The following is a 23,749-nucleotide window of genomic DNA, read 5'->3' as shown; positions in this document are numbered from 1 at the left end:
TTCATATTTTAACGTTTATTTTTGAGACTCTAGAGAGAGCACAAGCAGGGGAGGGCAGAGAGAGAGGGAGACACAGAATCCAAAGCAGGATCCAGGCTCTGAGCTGTCAGCACAGAGCCTGACACGGGGCTCAAACTCATGGACTGCAAGATCATGACCTGACCCAAAGTTGGATGCTTAACTGAGTCATCCACATGCCTCAAAACCCACAAAATTTGAGTAAAGCCATCCCCCAGTGAATTCGGATATAAAGTTTGCTTTAAATACTTCTTTGGGGAAGACAATACCACGCTGCTACTCAATTAAAAGAAACATTTTTACAGTCTTGACGTCTTTTATTTTTTTTACATTTATCACGCCATGAATTCATAGGGAATGGGTTCCAACAGCTCAGGCTCCTTTCCATTGGTTCTCACAAAGTGTGCTTCTCTGGGTGGGGCAGGCTGGCGCTTCAGTTGAACCCAAGTACCTTTCTCCTTGGCTTCCTTCTTTTTCTGATAATTTTCCTTCACACGCTTCAGGAAGCTGTCTCGGCTCTTTGAGTGCTTAATGTGCTTGATACGTACATTAATTCTCTTAGCAAGAATCTTGCCCTTAACTTGTTTGTTTACAACAATGCCAACAGCATGCTGGGTAACATTGTAGACTCTTCCAGTTTTGCCGTGGTAACATTTGTGGGGCATTCCTTTTTGAACAGTGCCCATTCCCTTGATGTCCACAATATCACCTTTCTTGTAGATTCTTATGTATGTTGCCAAAGGAACAACTCCATGTTTTCTAAAAGCCCTAGAGAACATATAGCGAGTACCTCTCCTCTTTCCCTTTGTGTTGGTCATTTTGGCGAATTACTGGAAGAAAGCGGTTCTGGCCGAAAGGAAGCTCTCTCTCTCTCTTTCTGTCTGTCTGTCTCTTTCTCTGTCTCACATACACACAGACCCTATTGATTTTGTTTCCCTGGAGAACCCTGACTAAACTATTATAGCTGGATTTTGAACCTTTCTAGATCAAAAATAAATGTTTTGTCATATTAGATACTTTGTGAAAATTATTTGCATCATCTGATTATGAAACATATGCCCTTATTTTAGGAACTATGGGAGATTTATCAATGAATAAGGTAGTATCTCTGTCCTCAGTGAGCTCACAATATAGTTGGGAAGACAAGGTTTAATATTGTGAAAAATTAAGTAATTACAGCTAAACTAAGGACAAAGAATATGAAAAAAATGATGAGGTCTATGGCTAGTTGACAAATATTAGTTTAGAGATTAAATGCTGTTAAGTACAGTTGATCATTGTGGGCTAGGAAAAGCTTAGGAAAGTAAGAAAGCCAACATTAATCAATTTTAACATGTACTTTCAGAGGATTCTGATACTTGGCTCTTGTGGGTTTAGGCATTGTTATCTAAACTATTTTTTTAGTCAGAATTTCTCAGAGGTAATAATTGTCCCATAGTTATACAACTTTAATAAGTAGAGTCTGAAAAATGTATCCCTATTTCCACTAGCCTATGCTGCAGAGATAATGTCATGGAGGTGGGACTCTAGTACCATCTTGAGATTTAGGTAGTCTGTTTGCAGTAGGACTCAGTTCTGGTTTCCTTTTCTTTAGAAGAGTTTGTGTAAAAGGAATGAGGAAAAAGTCCTTGACAAAAAGGTGGGAAGATAGCACATTAATTTATTCTTGAGTTATCAAATCCTTGAATAAACCTATAAAAGTATGCTGTAAAGTGAGTTTGACTAACTTATAGACATTGGATTTGGCCTCCAGCTCTGTCCATAGCTGACCTGCTCTCCACATTTTAAGTAGCATAATGGAGCACAGTATTTTCTTACTCTAGAAATATTTCTTCATTATTTATAGTGTGGGGGATTGTTCTTGATTCAATTTGTGGGAGTCTGCTGAACGTGATTATAACTTACAGATAATTTTTGTCTTATATATTCTTTGTTTTATCATCAATATGTTAAACACAAATTTTATGATCTCAGTTAAAGGCAATTAATATTGGAGCTGGAAAACTCCTTGGAAATACATCAGTTTGTCAGAACTGGCTTGGTTAAGGATAAAGCCCAAAGTATCTGATAAGAATTGATTTTCCTTTCTCTATAAGATATTTAAAGGCTTCATCAGCTATTGGTTCACCCAGACAGGTTGCAATTCATTCACTTGATTTTCAAAATATTCATAGTTAGCATATCACCAAAAATATGATTCCTCTACTTACCTTCCTAAGCAGTGTCAAGGTGCTAGTTGGGACTGAACTGAATACAAAAATTACAAATAAAAGAGCCCAAACAGTGGGATATAAAATACTATTAATGAAAGCCTTCTTGATAAAACAGGGATAAGGATACTTAGTTGGTCAATTAGGATAGATCTTGGCATAAGACCTTGAGAAACCAGAACTTTTATCCAAAGTGTGATCAGGGTACTGAGTCAGTAGGAGATCAGGACATTTGAAGAGTAGTTGAGGGAGTTGGAGGTGTTGAATTTCAAGAAGAGACAATTTCACTTGAATATGATGATTATCATTAAGTATTTACAGTTCTTTCATGGAGAAAAGGAGTGAAATTTTTCTGCATGAATTCAGAAAGCCTAACTCAAATTAATGTATAGAGGCAAATTTCAGTCTAGGGTAAGTAATTTTGTAAATAAAAGTTGTTTAATAGACACAGCTTTCCAGGAATGCATTTATCTATAAGTGTTGATGGCATGCAAACAGAGATACTGAGGATACATTGGTCAATAAATACTGTGTGCCTGATAAAATTGAAGAATTCATTAATTGAATGAACAAGTCAAGAATTTACTGTGTGACACTGGATGACTATGTCTGAGTTGCTGTAGCAAGTATTATTGTACTGGTTGGAAGTTAAAGAGTTAACACTCTTTCTTCCTGAAATTCTATCAATATGATTACTTTTTTCGGCTTACTCTCCATCCTTTCTTGAGACTCTTTCATTTACTTCTTTTTAATTTTGTGATGTCTCATATCTCTTTATAGTCATCCATAATCTGTAATTATCTTAAAAATTATAACATGCCATTATTTTTCCTGAAGAAAATGTATTTGATAAACTTTTACTGGCAATGTGGTGTAGCAGAAAAAAACATGGGCTTTGTAGTTAACCAAATTTGAGTTAAATCATCAGCTCCACCATGTAGAAGTTGTATAATCTTGACAAATTCCTTCATACCTTGGTGTTTCAGTTTTCTTATTTGAAAAAATCATTTACTCAAAAAGTGTTGTTGAACATATATTATGCATCAGCTGGTATGTTAGTTATTGGGATATACCCATGAACAAAATAATGGTCTTGCCTTCATAAAACTTACGTTCTTTTAGAAGAGAAAGATAATAAATACTAGACAAAAAATAAGTCATTTAGCACATTAGAAGGTTATAGAAGCTATGGGGGAGAAAAGTAGGGCAGAGTAGTAAGAGTGGATGGTAATGGGATGGGGTGAAAGGCAGATTGAATGCTAAATAGGATGGCTGGGGAGCCCTTATAAGGTGAGATATGAGCAAAGGCTTAATGTAGATAGAGTTAGCTCTAAAGAATTTGGGAGAAGCAAAGCGAAGCATTAGAGTCTCAGAGGTGGGACTGTGCTTAAATAGTTCTAGGGTCAGTAAGCAGGCCTGTGTGACTGAAGCAAAGGAGTAAGGGAGAGTTTACAGTAGGAAATGAGTTCAGAGAGGTAGAAGTGAAGGTGTGGCAGATCATATGGTCTTTGCATATGTCATATGTAAGGATGTTGGCTTTTACCTTGAAGAAAATGGAGAACTAATGGAAGTTTTGAATGAAGGAGTCACCTGAGTGATCTTATATTTTGGAGTGTTTACTGGGGAAGGGCCTAAAGAGAGACAAGTGTAGAAGCAGAGATACTTATTAGGAGGCTGTTGCAGTAATCCATATTAGAGGTAATGGTGGCTTAAATTAGGTTGGTAGCAATGAAATTTGTGAGAAATGGTCTGGATATATTGAAATGGAAAAAAACCCTACTTTAAAAGGTTATTCTAAGAATTAAAGACTGAATGTGTAGTAAACACAAAGTGCCTGGTACCGTGCATAGTATATTATTATCAGTATGTTAGCTATTGTTATTAATAAGGCATGAAATACCATGTAGAATCTGATTTAGTCCTTCAACATAATTGACTTTATCCTTTTTTGGGGGGGTGGGTAGGAGGAGTACAATTAACATACAATATTATATTGGGTTCAGGTGTGCAAAATAGTGATTTTACATTTGTTCACATTGAGAAATGATCATAGTAAATCTAGTTACCATCAGTCATCATACAAAGCTAATACCATATTATTGACTGTATTCCACATGCCATAAATTACATCTCTCTAGCTTATTTATTTTATAACTGGAAGTTTGTACTTTTTGATCCTCTTCACCAATTTAATCCTCCCTCAAAGCAGTCAATAATCTGTTTACTCTGTTAATGAGTCTGGGTTTTGTTTTGGTTTGGTTTGTTTATTTTTAGATTCCATGTATAAGTGAAATCATGAGGTATTTGTATTTCTTTTAGCATAATGCCATCAAGGTCCATCCAGGTTGTTGCGAATAGCAACATTTCATTCAATTTTGTTACTGGTTATGCGTCTGTTCAAATTTTCTATTGCTTCCAATTTGTTGGTATATAATTGCTCATAATATTCTCTTATTATTGTTTGTATTTCTGCAGTGTTGGTTGTGAGGTCTCCTCTTTCATTCATGATTTTATTCATTTGGGTCCTTTTTCTTTTGATCAATCTGGCTATCAATTTTGTTTATTTTCAGTTTTGTTGATAATCTGGTTTATCAATTTTGTTAATTCAAGGAAGCATCTCCTGGTTTCATTGATGTGTTCTACTGTGTTTTTTTTTTTTTTTTTTTTTTAATATCCGTGATTTCTGGTCTAATGTTTATTATGTCCCTTCTTCTGCTGATTTTGGGCTTTCTTTGTTGTTCTTTTTCCAGCTTTTTAAGGTGTAGGGTTAGGTTTTGTATCTGAAACCTTTCTTCCTTCTTTAGGAAGGCCTGGACTGCTATATACTTCCCTCTTATGACCGACTTTGCTGCATCCCAGAGGTTTTGGGTTGTCGTGTTTTCATTTTCATTGGTTTCCATGTACTTTTTAATTTCCTCTTCAACTTCTTGGTTAATGCATTCATGCTTTAGTAGGATGTTCTTTAATCTCCAAGTATCATGGTCTTTCCAAATTTTGTCTTATGGTTGATTTTGAGTTTCCTAGTGTTGTGGTCTGAAAATATTCAAGGTATGATATTGATCTTTTTGTACTTGTTGAGGGGTGATTTGTGACCCAGTATGTGATCTATTATGGAGAACATTCCATGTGCACTCAAGAAGAATGTGTATTCTTCTGCTTTAGCAAATGTTATGAATATATCTGGTAATTCCATCCGATACAGTGTGTCATTCAAAGCCATTGTTTTCTTGTTGATTTTCTGCTTACAACATCTGTCCAATGTTGTAAGTGAGATGTTGAATTCTCCTACTATTAGGGTATTATTGTCAATGACTTGCTTTATGTTGGTGATTAATTGATGTATATATTTGGGTGCTTCACTTCAGGGCATAAATATTTACAATTCTTAGATCTAATTGGTGGTCAGACTCCTTAATTATGATATAATGCCCTTCATCTCTTGTTACAGTCTTTATTTTAAAATCTAGTTTGTCTGAGATAAGTATGGCTAATCCGGCTTTCTTTTGATGACCATTAGCATGATAGATGGTTCTTGATCCCCTTAGTTTCAATCTGAACGTGTCTTTAGGTCTAAAGTGTGTCTCTTGTCAACAGCATATATGTGGGTCTTATTTTCTTATCCATTCTGTTACCTCATGTCTTTTGATTGGAGTGTTTAGTCCATTGACATTTAGAATGAACACTGAAAGGTATGAATTTAGTGCCATTGTGTTACCTGTAGAGTTGGTGTTTCTGGTGATGTTCTCTGGTCCATTCTAGTCTTTGTTGCTTTTGGTCTTTTTGTGTTATTTTGTCTTTTCTCCATTCAGAGTCCCCATTAAAATTTCTTGCTGGGCTGGCTTAGTGGTCACAAGCTCCTTTCGTTTTTGTTTGGGAAACTCTTTATCTCTCCTTCCATTTAGAAAGGTAGTCTTGCTGGATAAAGAATTATTGGTTGCATATTTTTGTGATTCAGCACGTTGATTATATCCTGCCACTCCTCTCTTGTCTGCCAATTTTCTGTGGATAGGTCTGCTGCAAACCTGATCTGTTTTCTCTTATAGGTTAAGGACTTTTTTCTCTTTCTGCTTTCATAATTCTTTCCTTGTCAGTGTATTTGTGAATTTGACTATGATATGCCTTGGTGATGGTTGATTCTTATTGAATCTAATGGGAGTTCTCTGTGCTTCTTGGATTTTGAGGTCTGTGTTCTTCACCAGATTAGGAAAGGTTTCCACTATAATTTGCTTCCATAAAGCTTTTGTCCCTTTTTTCCTTCTTCATCTTTTAGGACTCCTATGATTCTGATGTTATTCCTTTGTAATGAGTCACTGAGTTTTTTATGTCTTGTATGTGCTTGGAGGGCATAGTTGGGTGGGGCTTGGTGTAATGACTTCACTCTCCACTAGGTGGCACTGCTTAACTTACTGGGGTGAATCAGTATGCTGGCATGCACCTGCATGGGAGCGGTGGAAATGACTTCACCCAGCTCCCTAGTCTCTTGCTCAGATATTTTGTGCACTCACTGTTTGGTGATAAAGTACCCACCCTTTGTCTCAGGCTTCTATCCATGTTCACCGCCTCTACCGTGTCCACGTTCAAGCCATCTGTCTGCCAGACAGCACCTCCCTCCAGAGTTTTATCTCAGATGGGGTTGTGTTTCAAAACTCCACACTTCAGAGACACCCTTCCCCCATCCCCTGATGCTTGGACATGTGCTGACTCTATGGGGGAGGGTCTAGCTGAGCAATGGCCGGGTGCTGGCTTGCCCCAGAGAACATTTGCGTGATCGCACAGTGGCAGAGGTTCAGAGATGATGGCAAATCTTAACACATACCCTGTGCCAGGTTTCACCTCACTCTTGTGTCTTTGTCCCACTACCAGCAAACATGGCTGCTCTCTGGGGTCCGCTGGAAGCTTTACCTGTGGGGAGGCCATATGGCCTCTACCAAATGCACTCTAAGCAGCAGAACTGCTTCTCCCTGTGAGACACACAGACTCCTCAGGCCCTGCTACCTGCTCCTGGGGATTCAACCTACTTCCTCACTAGAGTACCGGCAGGCACTGTGCTCTGGAACTTCAGACTCTGTGCTCCACTTTTTATAGAATCCTGATCATACTGAAACCCTCTCCTTTATTCCTGTCAATGTTTTTAGGGAATAGATTTATTGTTCAATTCCCTGCAGGTGTTTTTACTCTTTTTCTCTAGCCATTTTTGGGAGCGTGCTTTTCTTCCATGATCCTGATGTGCCATACTCTCCCCCTTTCTCTTTCTCTGTCCTCTCTCCCCATAAACAGCTCCCTACACTCTGTGACTTTTCTCTCCCCCAGTTCACCTCTCTGCATCACATACCTGGCAAGTCCTGTGGCTCAAGTTATGCAGATCATTGTGTTAATTTTCAGATCAATTTCCTAGGTGCTCAAAGTGGTTTGGTGCTGATCTAGCTGCATTTTGGGGACGAGAAATGGTCAGGGTCTCCATGATGCTGCGCCATCTTAACTGGTGTGATATGATATCTTATTGAGGTTTTGAGTTGATTTTCCGTGATGATTACTGATGATAAACATCTTCTCATGAGTCTGTTGACCATCTGTATGTTTTTACTGGAAAATTGTCTATTTAGATACCTGACCATTTTTTTTTCTTTTCAAATTTTTATTGAAATTATAGTTAGTTAACATACATTCTAATATTGTTTTTGGGAGTAGAATTCAGTGATCCATCACTTACACATAACACCCAGTGTTCATCCCAGCCAGAGTGCTTAAAAATACCCATCATCTATCTAGCCCATCCCTCACCCACCTTACTCCTTCAAACCTTAGTTTGTTATCTATCTTTAAGAGTCTCTTATGGTTGGAGCTAGAGCGTATTATACTAAGTGATATAAGCCAGTCAGAGACAGACAAATACCATATGATTTCACTCATGTGAAATTTAAGAAATAAAACAGATGAACATATGAGAGGGGGGAAAAGAAAGGGACCCCTGACTAGTTTTTAATCAGATTTTTTGTTTTCTGGTTGATAAGTTCTTTATATATTTTGGAAATTATCCTCTTGGGGCACCTGGGTGGCTTGCTCAGTAGGTTAAGTGTCGAAGTCTTCACTTTGGCTCAGATGATGATCTCAGGGTTTGTGAGTTTGAGCCTCGAGTTGAACTCTGTGCTGACAGTGTGGATCCTGCTTGGGATTCTCTGTCTCCATCTCTTTCTGGCCCTTACCCAGTTGTGCTCTCTCTCTTTATCTCTCTGTCAAAAATAAGTAAACATTAAAAAAATATTCTGTGATTATTATCCCCTGAGCAGATATATGATCTGCAAATATCTTCTTTCATTCAGTAGGCTTACTTTTCATTTTGTTGATAGTTTCTTTAACTGTCCATAATTTTTGCAGTTTCATGTAGTTCTACTTGTTTATTTTTGCTTTTGTTTCCCTTGCGTTTGGAGTCAGATTAAAAAAAATTTTAGTAAGATCATTGTCAAGGAACTTACTACTGGGGGTTTTACGGTTTTGGGTCTTAAAGTCATTATTCCATTTTGAGTTAATTTTTGAATATGGTATAAAATAGTGTTCTGGTTTTACTCTTTTCCATATGGTTGTACAATTTTTTCTAGCACTATTGAAGGGACTGTTCTTCCCCCATTGTATATTCCTGCCTCCTTAGTCATAAAACTAATTGAACATATATGTGTGGGTTTATTTCTGGGTTTTCAATTATATTCCATTGATTTATGTTACCTGTTTTTATGTAAATATCATAGTATTTTGGTTACTAGCACTTTGTAGTATAGTTTGAAATCAGGGAGCATGATACCTCTAGGTTTGCTCTTTGTAAATTGTTTTAGCTGTTCTGTGGTCTTTTGTGTTTCTGTATAAATTTCAGAAGTATTTTCTACCTTTGTGAAGTTGTTATTGGAATTTTGATAGGGATTGCATTGAATCTGTAGATGCTTTGGGTAGAATCAATATTTAATAATATTAATTTATCCAGTCCATGAACATCTTTATATTTATTTGTATCTTTATTTATATCCTTATATTTATTTGTGTCTTCTTCGGATTCTTTCAACAATATCTTAAAATTTCAGTGGTCTTTCACCTCCTTGGCTAAATTTATTCCTAGGTATCTTATTCTTTTTTGATGCAATTATAAATGGGTTTTAAAAAATTGTCTCTTGCTGATAGTTAATTATTAATATATAAAAATAGTATAATTTGGTGTAGGAGGAGCTAAGAGAGTGTTGCAGTAGGAGGACCCCTAGGCTTGCCTCATTCCTCAAACACAGCTAGATAACTCTCAAATCATTCTGAATATCCAAGAAATCAACATGAGGACTTGATAGAAATGCACATCTCTAGGGAGAAAAGAGGCCACATCAAGGAATGTAGGAAGTGTGGAGACATGGATTTAGGGAGAAATAGATCGTGGGTGCTGTGGAGGGGAGGGAGCCCTGCTCCTAGAGTAAGATGAGAGAGGGTGGAATGCACAAGGATACAGCAAGGACAACCCTTCCCCAAAGCCAGTGGCTGGGAAAGTTAGATGGGCTGATTGTCGTGAATTTTTGCAATCAGTGGGGCTGAAAGACTGGAGTTTTAGAGGTCTGTGGGATTGGCTGGGATAGAGATCTCGGTGTGTTTCTCTATCCCTATAGGGAAGGCAGACAAGCAACCCTGGGAAAGATGGCACAATCAGAGGATTGCCTAAGGTGCACAGGGGGAGATTGTTGCTTCTTCTTGGAGCCCATCCATGAGAGGTGGCATTGCCTCTCCAGGGACAAAACAGCAGGCAGGTGCTATTTCACTCCCCTGACCCTCAGCATAGGCAGAGACACATTTGCTGAGGATGGCTAATCCAGACACTGACTGTGTACCTTCCTTTATTCCAAATCCCACACCCCTGCACTCTGTCATGACTGCCGTTCTTGGTCAAACCTGTATGAATCCCAGTGTGAGGAGACCCTTCCCCAGAAGACCAGGGTAGGTCCCCACCACTGCAGGTCCCTAATGTTTGGAGTTTCAAAAGTCAGCAGACTTGGCTGGGATAAAGCCCAAAGTGCCCTGTGGTGTTCCAGACAGTCAAGCAACCTAGAGATAGTGTGGAAACAACAATCTGAAAATGCTTGAGACAGATGAGGGGAAATTATTTGCTCTTCTGGGAGGGCTTCCCTGAGAGCAGCAAGCACAGACTTCCGTCTATAGGGACAAAGGAGCTGGCTGACACCATTTCCCACCCCCACCCTTCAGCATAAACCATTTGTAGTAAACAGCACAGTGCCAGCACTGGGAGTCTAACCTGCTTACACCAAGTCCTGCCCCTTGTGCTCTGCTCTTACCAAATTTTTTGGGCAAATGTGTGTGATGAACCGTGAAGTGGTCCTTTCCCCCAGATGATCAGTACAAACACCCATATGCATGTCTATTGACCATAGAGTTCTGCAAAGCTTCAGTTCTACTGGAAATATAATAGCATCAGGAATCATTTGACAAGGAGACAAGAACACCTAGTTAGAACATGCCACACTCTGGCCAAGGTCCAAACACTGCCCACTGCAGACAAGGAGAACCTCTGCAGACAACTGATCTGAGGGAAAGAGCAGTCAAAGCACATCAGCAGAGTGCATGCAGCTCACACAATAGACACTTCCTGAAGCAGCAGTCCCCAGACCTTATAAGACTTATCCTTCATGAACCCATAACTCTCAGGAGCAGGAAACATAACAGGATTTTCTAATACAGAGAAGAAGACAGAGACCTACACAAGATGCCAAAATGAAGGAAATCATCCCCAGAGAAAGAACAAGATAAGGTCATGGCCAGGGATCTAATCAAAACAGATGAAAGTATTATGCATGATGCAGAATATTTTTAATAGAATAATTAGAATAATTACATTGTTTTAGGTTTATTTATTTATTTTGAAAGAGAGTGAGAGAGACAGAAGGAGGAGGAGAGAGAATCCCAAGCAGGCTTCACACCAGCAGTGCAGAGCCTGACATGGGGCTTGAACTCACGAACTGTGAGATCATGACTTGAACTGAAACCAAGAATTGGACGTTTAACCAATTGACCCACCCAGGTACCCCTGTATGATGCAGAATTTAAAGCAACAACAAAAATGATACTCACTGCTTCAGAAAAGAATGGAAAACTTCAGGGATACCATTATCACAGAGATAAAACAGCAAAAAATTCAGGCAGAAATGAAAAATTCAATAACTCATATTTAAAAAAGGCTGGATGTCATGACCACAAGGATGGAAGAAGCAGAAGAACAAATAAGTAATACAGAAGATAGGATTATGGAAAATAATGGAGCTGAGCAAAATAGAGAAAGAAGAATGATGAATTACAAGAGTAGACTTCGGGAACTCAGTGACTCCATCAAATGTCATAACATTCATATAATAGGAGTCTCAGAAGAAGAGATAGAAAAGGGGGCAGAAAGATTATTTGAGGAAATAATAGCAGAAACATTCCCTAATCTGGGGAAGGAAACAGACATCCAGATCCAGGAGGCATAGAGAACTCCCATCAAAATCAATAAAAGCAGGCAAACATCAAGACATATTGTAGTTAATTTGCAATGTACAGTGATAAAAAAAATTGTAAAAAGATCAAGATGAGGGGCGCCTGGGTGGCTCAGTCGGTTAAGCGGCCGACTTCGGCTCAGGTCATGATCTCGCGGTCCGTGAGTTCGAGCCCCGCGTCGGGCTCTGTGCTGACAACTCAGAGCCTGGAGTCTGTTTCAGATTCTGTGTCTCCCTCTCTCTCTGCCCCTCCCCTGTTCATGCTCTGTCTCTCTCTGTCTCAAAAATAAATAAATGTTAAAAAAAAAATTAAAAAAAAAAAAAAAGATCAAGATGAAGTCCCTAACTTATAAGGAAGACCCATAAAGGTACCAGCAGTTATCTCCACAGAAACTTGGAATTGCAGAAGGGAGTGGCATGATATATTCAAAGTACTGAATGGGAAAAATTGGCACGCAAGTATACTCTTTCCAGTAAGTCTGTCATTCAGACTATAGGGAGAGATAAAGAGTTTCCAAGACAAAAACTAAAGGAGTTCATGTCTACTAAACAAGCCATGAAAGGGGACTCTTTGGGAAGAAAAGACCAAAAGTGATAAAGACTAGAAAATAACAGAGAAAATCTTTAGAAACAATGGCAAAGTAAGTAATAAAATGACACTAAATACATACATATCAATAGTTACTCTGAATGTAAATGGACTGAATGCTCTCATCAAAAGACATGGGGTGTCAGAATGGATAAAAAAGAGAAGACCCATCTATATGCTGCCTATAAGAGACTCCTTTTAGAACTAAACACACCTGAAGAATGAAAGTGAGGGGATAAAGAAACATTTATCATGCAAATGGAGGTCAAAAGAAAGCCAGAGTAGCAATACTTCTATCAGACACACTAGATTTTAATTTAATTTAATTTAATTTAATTTAATTTAATTTAATTTTATTTAATTTTATTTTATTTATTTAAATATGAAATTTATTCTCAAATTGGTTTCCATACAACACCCAGTGCTCATCCCAACAGGTGTCCTCCTCAATACCCATCACCCATTCTCCCCTCACTCCCACCCCCCATCAACCCTCAGTTTGATCTCAGTTTTTAAGAGTCTCTTATGTTTTGCTCTCTCCCTCTCTAACCTTTTTTTTTTTCCCTTCCCCTCCCCCATGGTCTTCTGTTAAGTTTCTCAGGATCCACATGAGAGTGAAAACATATGGTATCTGTCTTTCTCTGTATGAGTTATTTCACTTAGCATAACACACCAGTTCCATCCACGTTGCTATAAAAGGCTATATTTCATTCTTTCTTATTGCCATGTAGTATTCCATTGTGTATATTACCACAGTTTCTTTATCCATTCATCAATTGATGGACATTTAGGCTCTTTCCATAATTTGGCTAGTGTTGAAAATGCTGCTTTAAACATGGGGGTGCAAATGCCTCTATGCATCAGCACTCCTGTATCCCTTAGGTAAATTCCTAGCAGTGCTAATGCTGGGTCATAGGGTAGATTTATTTTTAATTTTGTGAGGAACCTCCACACTGTTTTCCAGAGCGGCTGCACCAGTTTGCATTCACACCAACAGTGCAAGAGTGTTCCCATTTCTTAACATCCTCTCCAGCATCTGTAATCTCCTGATTTGTTCATTTTAGCCACTCTTACTTGCATGAGGTGATATCTTAGTGTGGTTTTGATTTGTATTTCCCTGATGAGGAATGACGTTGAGCATCTTTTCATGTGTCTGTTGGTCATCTGAATGTCTTCTTTAGAGAAGTGTCTATTCATGTTTTCTGCCCATTTCTTCACTGGATTATTTGTTTTTTTGGGGTGTGGAGTTTGGTGAGTTCTTTGTAGATTTTGGATACTAGCCCTTTGTCTGATATGTCATTTGCAAATATCTTTTCCCATTCCGTTGGTTGCCTTTTAGTTTTGTTGATTGTTTCCTTTGCTGTGCAGAAGGTTTTATCTTGATGAGGTCCCAATAGTTCATTTTTGCTTTCAATTCCCTTGCCTTTGGATATGTGTCAAGTAAGAAATTGCTGTGGCTGAGGTCAGAGAGGTTTTTTCCTGCTTTCCTCTCAAGGGTTTTGATGGTTTCCTGTCTCACATTCAGGTCCTTCATCCATTTTTAGTTTATTTTTGTGAGTGGTGTAAGAAAGTGGTCTAGTTTCATTCTTCTGCATGTTGCTGTCTAGTTCTCCCAGCACCATTTGTTAAAGGTACTGTCTTTTTTCCATTGGATATTCTTTCCTGCTTTGTCAAAGATGAGTTGGCCATACGTTTGTGGGTCTAGTTCTGGGGTTTCTATTCTATTCCATTGGTCTATGTGTCTGTTTTTGTGCCAATACCATGCTGTCTTGATGCTTACAGCTTTGTATTAGAGGCCAAAGTCTGGGATTGTGATGCCTCCCGCTTTGGTCTTCTTCAAAATTACTTTGGCTATTTGAGGTCTTTTGTGATTCCATACAAATTTTAGGATTGCTTGTTCTAGCTTCGAGAAGAATGCTGGTGCAATTTTGATTGGGATTACATTGGATGTGTAGATAGCTTTGGGTAGTATTGACATTTTAACAATATTCTTCCAATCCATGAGCATGGAATGTTTTTCCATTTCTTTGTGTCTTCTTCAATTTCCTTCATAAGCTTTCTGTAGTTTTCAGCATACAGATCTTTTACATATTTGGTTAGGTTTATTCCTAGGTATTTTATGCTTCTTGGTGCAGTTGTGAATGGGATTAGTTTCTTTATTTGTCTTTCTGTTGCTTCATTGTTGGTATATAAGAATGCAACTGATTTCTGTATATTGATTTTGTATCCTGCATCTTTGCTGAATTCATGTATCGGTTCTAGTAGACTTTTGGTGGAGTCTATCGTGTTTTCCATGTATAATATCATGTCATCTTCAAAAAGGAAAGATTGACTTCATCTTTGCTAATTTTGATGCCTTTGATTTCCTTTTGTTGTCTGATTGCTGATGCTAGCACTTCCAACACTATGTTAAACAACAGCGGTGAGAGTGGACATCCCTGTCGTGTTCCTGATCTCAGAGGGAAAGCTCTCAGTTTTTCCCCTTTGAGGATGATGTTAGCTGTGGGCTTTTCATAAATGGCTTTTATGATGTTAAGTATGTTCCTTCTATCATGACTTTCTTGAGCATTTTTATTAAGAAAGGATGCTGAATTTTGTCAAATGCTTTTTCTACATCGATTGACAGGATCATATGGTTCTTTTCTTTTATTAATGTGATGTATCACATTGATTGATTTGCGAATGTTGAACCAGCCCTGAGCCTAGGAATGAATCCCACTTGATCATGGTGAATAATTCTTTTTATATGCTGTTGAATTCAATTGGCTAGTATCTTATTGAGAATTTTTACATCCATATTCATCAGGGATATCAGCCTGTAGTTCTCTTTTTTTGCTGGGTCTCTGTCTGATTTGGAAATCAAAGTAATGCTGGCTACATAGAATGAGTCTGGCAGTTTTCCTTCCCTTTCTAATTTTTGGAACAGCTTGAGAAGGATAGGTATTATCTCTGCTTTAAATGTCTGGTTGAATTCCCCAGGGAAGCCATCTGGTCCTGGACTCTTATTTGTTGGGAGATTTTTGATAACTGGTTCAATTTCTTTGCTGGTGAGGGTCTGTTTAAGTTTTCTATTTCTTCCTGTTTGAGTTTTGTAAGTGTGTGGGTGCTTAGGAATGTGTCCATTTCTTCCAGGTTGTCCAGTTTGTTGGCAAATAATTTTTCATAGCATTCCCTGATAATTGCTTGTATTTCTGAGGGATTGGTTGTAATAATTCCATTTTCATTCATGATTTTATCTATTTGGGTCCTCTCCCTTTTCTTTTTGAGAAGCCTGGTTAGAGGTTTATCAATTTTGTTTATATTTTCAAAAAACCAACTCTTGGTTTCATTGATCTGCTCTACTGTTTTTCTGTTTTTGTTTTTTGTTTGTTTGTTTTTTTAGATTATACATTGTTTATTTCTGCTCTGATCTTTATTATTTCTGTTCTTCTGCTGGGTTTAGGGTGTCTTTGCTGTTCTGCTTCTATTTCCTTTAGGTGTGCTGTTAGATTTTGTATTTGGGATTTTTCTTGTTTCTTGAGATAGGCCTGGATTGCAATGTATTTTACTCTCAGTACTACCTTCGCTGCATCCCAAAGTGTTTGGATTGTTGTATTTTCATTTTCATTTGTTTCCATCTATTTTTGAATTTCTTCTCTAATTGCCTGGTTGACCCATTCATTCTTTAGTAGGGTGTTCTTTAACCTCCATGCTTTTGGAGGTTTTCCATACTTTTTCCTGTGGTTGATCTCAAGTTTCATAGCATTGTGGTTTGAACGTGTGCACGGTATGATCTCAATTCTTTTATACTTATGAAGCGCTGTTTTGTGACCCAGTATGTGATGTGTCTTGGAGAATGTTTCATGTGCACTCTAGAAGATAGTATATTCTGTTGCTTTGGGATGCAGAGTTCTAAATATATCTGTCAAGTCCATCTGATCCAATGTATCATTCAGGGCCCTTGTTCTTTATGGATCCTGTGCCTAGATGATCTGTCCATTGTTGTAAGTGGAGTATTAATGTCCCCTGCAATTACCACATTCTTATCAATAAGGTTGCTTATGTTTGTGATTGTTTTATATATTTTGGGGCTCCCATATTCGGCAAATAGATATTTATAATTGTTAGCTCTTCCTGATGGATAGACCCTGTAATTATTATATAATGCCTTTCTTCATCTTTTGTTACAGCCTTTAATTTAAAGTCTAGTTTGTCTGATATAAGTATGGCTACTCCAGCTTTGTTTTGACTTCCAGTACCATGATAGATACTTCTCCATCCCCTCACTTTCAATCTGAAGGTGTCCTCAGGTTTAAAATGAGTCTCTTGTAGACAGAAAATAGATGGGTCTTGCTTTTTTATCCATTCTGATACCCTATGTCTTTTTGTTGGAGCATTTAGTCCATTTAAATTCAGTGTTATTATTGAAAGATATGGGTTTAGAGTCATTGTGATATCTGTGGGTTTCATGCTTGTAGTGGTGTCTCTGGTATTTTGTGGTCCTTGCAACATTTCACTCAGAGAATCCCCCTTAGGATCTGTTGTTGGGCTGGTTTAGTGGAGATGAATTCCTTCAGTTTTTGTTTTTGTTTAGAAAAACCTTTATGTGACCTTCTATTCTGCATGACACACTTGCTGGATAAATGATTCTTGGGTGTGTATTTTTTCTGTTCATCATATTGGAGATTTGCTGCCATTCCTTTTTGGCCTGCCTAGTTTCTGTAGATAGGCCTGCTACTACCTTCTGTGTCTACCTTTTATGTTAGGGCCCATTTATCCCTAGCTGCTTTCTGAATTCTCTCTTTATCCTTGTAATTTGCCAGTTTCACTATGATATGTCATGCAGAAGAAGGATTCATGTTATGTCTGAAGGGAGTTCTCTGTGCCTCTTGGATTTCAATACCTTTTTCCTTCCCCAGATCAGGGAAGTTCTCAGCTATGATTTGTTCAAGTACACCTTCAGCCCCTTTCTCTCTCTCCCTCTTCTGGAATTTCTATGATACGGATATTGTTTCATTTGATTGCATCAGTTAGTTCCCTAGTTCTCCCCTCATACTCCTGGATTTTTTTTTAATCTCTCTTTCTCAGTCCTGTTTTTCCATAATTTTATCTTGTAATTCACTTATTTTCTCTTCTGCCTCTTCAATCCTTGCTATGGCCGCCTCCATTTTATTTTGCACCTCATTTAGAGCATTTTTTTAATTCCTCATGACTATTTTTTCATCCCTTGATCTCTGTAGCAATAGAGTCTCTGCTGTCCTGTATGCTTTTTTCAAGCCTAGCGATTAATTTTATGACTATTATTCTAAATTCTTGTTCTGTTATATTGCTTAAATCGTTTTTGATCAATTTGTTAGCTGTCACTACTTCCTGGAGTTTCTTTTGAGGAGAATTCTTCCGTTTCGTTATTTTGGCTAGTTTTCTGTCCCTTAGGAGTTTTAAAAGCTTGTGTGCTCTGCATCTGCGAGCACTGCTATATTAAAGGAGGGTCATATACTGTCCAGGGCCTGGCTCTTCAGGAGGTGTTTTTTTGGGGATCGCTGCTTGTTCTCTGTTGTTGTGACTTTGTTCATTTTATTACCCTTCTCATAGTAATATTTTATACCCTCCACTATGTGTGCTTTGATATGTTCCTTGGTGTAGCCCTGTAAAGGAAAATAGGTAGACAAACAGGGACAAAAACATGCAAACACACAAACAAGTAACACAAACAAACAAATAAACAGAAACAAAAACCAAAGACTAAAGACTTAAAACAAAAATCCCAAACACCGACTACAAGTAAAGAAGAGGTTGGAGATGGTGCTGATGGAAGAGAACATACAAAGATAGAAATGACAGGATCAGTGGGGCGGGGGGGGGGGGATAAAACTTGATTAGGTAGAAAGACTAAAAGGCTTAATCCAGAGAGAGAGGAAGGAAAGTAAAGAAGGAGGCGCGGAAAATGAAACGAAGATAAAATTACCCAGACAGAGAAACTATATGGCTTGATTGTTTCAGATAGAAAGGAGTGTAAAGAGGGATGTGTAGAACATTTATCAAGACAATGGATTAAATATGCCTGTTTAGACAGACCAATAAGGAGCCTAGGGTAGGGAAGAGATAAGGAGGAGAAATGGGGGGGTGGGGTGGGGGAGAATATATCTATATATCCAGAATTGACCTAGAGTTAATCCAGACAATGCTGCATTGCTTGTTGGGAGGAGCTGTCTGCATGGTCTGTGCTGCTCTGGTGGATATGCAGTTACCCAGTGCAAGTGGGCCTGGTTTAGCATATTCTGATCCCACCTCCACTGTGGGCCCTGGGAGTGATCCCTGAAGCCCAGCCTTCATGGTGGGGCGGGGGTGGGGGCCGGGAAATGGTTATCCCCCAGTCTCTTCTCCACGGAGCTGACCCGGTGGACTCAGTTCAATTCGTCCTCATGTGCCACGGGTGCAGATAGGGCAGTCCTTCTTGCTCCACCAACTCCCCTGACCCTGCACTTGGCTAGGATTCAAAGTCCCCCCTCCCTGTGCTCTGGCGTTGGGGATGCACCTCTCAGTGTGGCGATATGTGGTTCTGGCTGGCTTTGTCTGTGCCACCGCACTTCAGGTAGGACCGACCTCTCCTATTGGGGACTGAGAGCTGCTGCCTTCGTCGCTAGCCCCCGGGGTTTCAGACAAAGGCAGGCTTCATCTTTTCCCACAGCACTCCAGGGAAATGGCCCCTTATCCTCCTGCAGAATGAGCCCCACGGCCCAGCCAGTGTGCCCAGGAGTGACGGATGCAGGCAGGTTCTGTGCAATCTTGCAGCCCTCCAGGGAGGGAACCACTTTCTCCAGCTGCGGACTGAGCCTCTGTCCTACCACCGCACCCAGAGCTGGCTCCTCTCCGTCTCAGTCTGAGGGCTTTCTTTTGTCCAGATAGGGTCCTGCACTTTCCTGCACTTCCCTAGCCACTTTTTCTCTTCCCTTTGTCTCTAGGCAGAAGGGGGTTCTTCCCCTCAGTGCCCACGCGGCCTTTTTTTTTTCTCATCTCCCCTAGTTCGCAGTTACCCATCTATCTTTTTTCCAGCTTTCCCATTTTCTTCCTAGTAGATTCAGTCTCTTTTCCTCCCAGGCTCTGGTGTTCAAAGTCCTTTGTCTTCTACATTCTTTGAGAGACCAGGGACATATGGATACCCCTACTTCTCCGCCATGTTGGCCCCTCAATCTCTTAATTTTTTTTTAACATTTATTTATCTTTGAGAGACAGTGCAAGTGAGGGAAGGGCAGAGGAAGAGGGAGACACAGAATCAGAAGTGGGCTCCAGGCTCTCAGCTGTCAACATTGAGCCTGATGCGGGGCTCTAACCCATGAATCATGAGATCGTGACCTGAACTGAAGTTGGATGCTTAACTGACTGAGCCACCCAGGTACCCCCAAACAGACTCTTAACTAGAGAAAAAAACTAAGGGCTACTGGGGAGGGTATGTGGGCAGGGGGATGTTTTCAAGGGTGATGGGTATTAAGGAGGGTACTTGTGATGAGCACTGGGTGTTTTGTAGGTAGGTGATGAATCACTAAATTCTACCCCTGATACTAATATTACATACACTGTATTTTAACTGATTGCTATTCAAATAACAACTTGAAGACATTTTGGTTATTACTTTTGTATTATACAACTTTATTGAATTTGTTTCTTTGTTCCAACTTTTTCCAGTACAGACTAACAGTATTTTTAGTGGAGAGTTTTTTATATAAAATGTTATGTTATTTGCAAATAATGACACTTTTATTAATTCATTTCCAATTTAGATTCCTTTTATTTTCATTTCTTGCCTAATTTCTGTGACTAGGACTTAGACTAGTATGTTGAAAAAATGTGGGGAGAATGGCCATCCTTGTGTTATTTCAGATCTTAAAGTAATATACGTGGAGAAGATATTAGCTATGGGATTTTCATACATGGCCTCAATTTTATGAGATATGTTACCTGTATATTCACTTTTGGGAGAGGTTTTAATCATTAAAGGATGTTTAGTTTTGTAAAATGCTCTTTCTGCATCTACTGAGATGGACATATGATCTTTATCTTATATTTTGTTAATGTATCACATTGCTTGATTTGCAGATGTTGATTCATCCTAGTATCCCAATAGTAAATTCTACTTGAATTTACATTGTGTGTGATAATTTTAATGTATTGTTGAATTTGGTTTGCTAATATTTTGTTGAGGAGTTTTGTGTCTATTCTTAAAGGTATTGACTTGCAATTTTCTTTTTTTGTGGTATCCTTGTTTGGTTTTCATATCAGGGTAATGTGGCTTGGTAAAAAGAGTTTTGGAAGCATTTTCTCCATTTCAGGTTTTTAGAAGAGTTTGAGAAAGATGAATTTTAAATGTTCTTTGACTGGTAGAATTTGCCAATGAGGTTGTCTGGTCCTGGACATTTGTTAGGAGGTGTTTGATTATTGATTCACTTTCTTTTCCAGTGATTGGTGTCTATTCTTTCTTTTTTATCCCCTCCATGATTGAGTCTTGGAAGTTAATATGTTCCTAAGACATTTGTTCTAGGTTGTCCAATTTGTTGGTGTATAAATGTTTACAGTATTCTCTCATTATTCTTTGTAATTTGGTGGTATCAGTTTTAGCTTCTCTCATTTATGATTTTATGTATTGGAGCCCCCTTTTTTTTTGGTGAGTCTAGCTAAAGGTTCTTCACTTTTGGATATCCTTCTAAAGAATCAGCTCTTATTTTTATTGATCTTTTCTATTGTCTTTGTAACCTTTATTTCATTTATATACACTCTAATTTTTATTATATTGTTTCTTCCACTAACTTTGGACTTCTTTTGTTGTTCTATTTGTATTTACTTTATGTGTAAAGTTAAATTGTTTGAGATTTCTCTTATTAGAGTAGCTTTTGACTGCTATGAACTTGCCTCTAAAACTGGTTTTGTTACATCCCATAAATTTTGGTATACCATATTTGTGTATTTTCCATATTTACCCATTTCTTCTTTGATATTTTTATAACCTAGTAGTTCTTCTATAACATGGTGTTTAATTTTCATGTATTTGTACTCTTTCTCCCGGTTGTTTTTTTTTTTTTTTTTTTTTTAATTTTAGTTTAATATTATTGTTATCAGAAAAGATGCTTAATATGATTTCAGTCTTTTTTGAATTTATTTAGATTCCTATTGAGGCTTAACCTATGAGCTGTCCAGAAAAATCTTTCCCATGCACTTAAGAATAAAGTATATTCTGCTTCTTTTGAATAAATTTTGTGTATATACCTGTTACTTCCATCTAGTCTGATGTATTAGTTATGGCTCATGTTTCCTTACTGCTTTTCTGTCTACATTATCCATTCTTTGATGTAAGTGGGGTATTACAATCACCTATTATTGTATTGCTATTAATTTCTCACCTTAGCTCTGTTAATATGTACTTTATATGTTTTGGTGTTCCTATGTTGGTGCATGTACATTTATAAATGTCATATTTTCTTGCTGAATATATCCCTTTATCATTATGTGCTTCCCCCTTTTATATGTTTCAATTTTTATTTATATTCCAGTAAGTTAACATATAGTGTAGTATATATTAAAGAGTTAGAATTTAGTGATTCATCACTTACATAAAATACCAGTTGCTCATCACAAGCCCCCCCCCCCTTTTAAAATTTAAATTCAAGTTAGTTAACAAACAGTGTAGTCCTGGCCTCAGGAGTAGAACCCAGGGATTCATCTCTTACATTCAAACCCAGGGCTCATCTCCAAAATTGCCCTCCTTAATGCCTGTCACCCATTTAATCCATCCCCCTGCCCACCTCCCCTCTAGCAGTCCTCTATTTGTCCTCTGTATTTAAGTGTCTCTTATGGTTTGTCTCCCTGTTTTCATCTTCTTTTACTTCCCTTCCTCTGTGTTCATCTATCAAGTTTTTCAAATTCCACATGAGTCAAATCATACGATATCTGCCTTTCTCTGACTTATTTCACTTAGCATAATATCCTCTAGTTCTATCCATGATGCAAATGGCAAAATTTCATTTTTTTCATCACTGAGTAGTATTCCATTGTATGTATATACCACATCTTCTTTATCTACTTGTCAGTCCATGGACATTTGGACTCTTTCCATAGTTTGAGTATTGTTGATGGCACTGCTATAAACATTCAGGCGGATGTGCCCCTTCAAACCAACATTTATGTTTCCTTTGAATAAATTCCTAGTAGTGCAGTTGCTGGGTCATAGGGTAGTTCTGTTTTAATTTTTTGAGGATCCTCCAAACTTTTCGAGAGTGACTATACCAGTGTAACCCACCAACAGTACAAAAGTGTTCCCCTTTCTCCGCATCCTTTCCAACATCTGTTGTTTCTTGAGTTGTTAATTTTAGCCATCTTGACAGGAGTGAAGCGGTATCTGTTGTGGTTTTGATTTGTATTTCTCTGATGATGAGTGATGTTAAGCATCTTTTCATGTGTCTGTCAGCCATCTGGATGTCTTCTTTGGAAAAGTGTCTATTGATGTCTTGTGCCCATTTCTTCACTGGATTATTTCCTTTTTGGGTGTTGAGTTTGATAAGTTCTTTATAGATTTTGGATACTAACCTATTATCTGATATGTCATTTGCAAATATCTTCTCCCATTCTCTGGGTTGCCTTTTAGTTTTCTTGATCATTTCCTTCACTGTGTAAAAGCTTGTAATCTTGATGAGGTCTCAATAATTGATTTTTGCTTTTAGTTCCCTTGCATCTGGAGACATGTCACGTAAGAAATTGCTGCGGCCTAGATCAAAGACGTTGTTACCTGTTCTCACCTGTAGTATTTTGATGGTTTCTTGTCTCACATTTAGATCTTTCATCCATTTTGAATTTATTTTACTGTATGGTGTAAGAAAGTTGCCTGGTTTAATTCTTCTGCATGTCGCTGTCCAGTTCTTCCTGCATCATTGGCTGAAGAGACTGTCTTGTTTTTATTGTCTACTCTTTCCTACTTTGTCATAGATTAGTTGGCCATATGTTTGTGGGTCCATTTCTGGGTTCTCTATTCTATTTAATCGGTCTATGTGTCTGTTTTTGTGCCAGGAACATACTGTCTTGATTATTACAGCTTTGTAGTATAGCTTAATGTCTGGAATTATGATGCTTCCATCATTAGATTTCTTTTCAACATTACTTTGTCTATTCGTGGTCTTTTCTGGTTCCATACCAAATTTTAGAGTTGTTTGTTCTAGCTCTTTGAAGAATGTTGCTGTTATTTTCATAGGGATTGCATGTGTAGATTGAATGTGTAGATTGCTTTGGGTAGTTTTGACATTTTAACAATATTTGTTCTTCCAATCCATGAGCATGGACTGTGTTTCCATTTCTCTGTGTCTGTTTCAGTTTCTTTCATAAGCTTTCTATAGTTTTCAGCATACAGATCTTTTACCTCTTTGTTTAGGTTTATTCCTAGGTATGTATGGACTATGGTTTTT

The 23,749-nt window shown here is 38.1% G+C and overlaps 2 protein-coding genes across 11 annotated transcripts in view; one reads left to right on the top strand and one right to left on the bottom strand.

Annotated features, from left to right (window-relative positions):
- Positions 1-23,749, top strand: part of LOC102965268 (BEN domain-containing protein 5) — a 1,451,018-nt gene that overhangs the window by 221,049 nt on the left and 1,206,220 nt on the right. The gene's annotated exons all lie outside the window — the stretch shown is intronic.
- On the bottom strand, positions 315-854 carry LOC102964495 (60S ribosomal protein L21-like). The gene has a single exon (XM_042997088.1). The coding sequence runs from the start codon at positions 834-836 to the stop codon at positions 354-356; it is 483 nt and encodes a 160-aa protein (XP_042853022.1). The 5' UTR covers positions 837-854; the 3' UTR covers positions 315-353.

Source organism: Panthera tigris, chromosome C1 (assembly GCF_018350195.1).
Source record: "Panthera tigris isolate Pti1 chromosome C1, P.tigris_Pti1_mat1.1, whole genome shotgun sequence".
In the NCBI taxonomy this organism is placed as follows: domain Eukaryota; kingdom Metazoa; phylum Chordata; class Mammalia; order Carnivora; family Felidae; genus Panthera; species Panthera tigris.
This window is presented reverse-complemented; position numbering and strand designations above follow the sequence as displayed.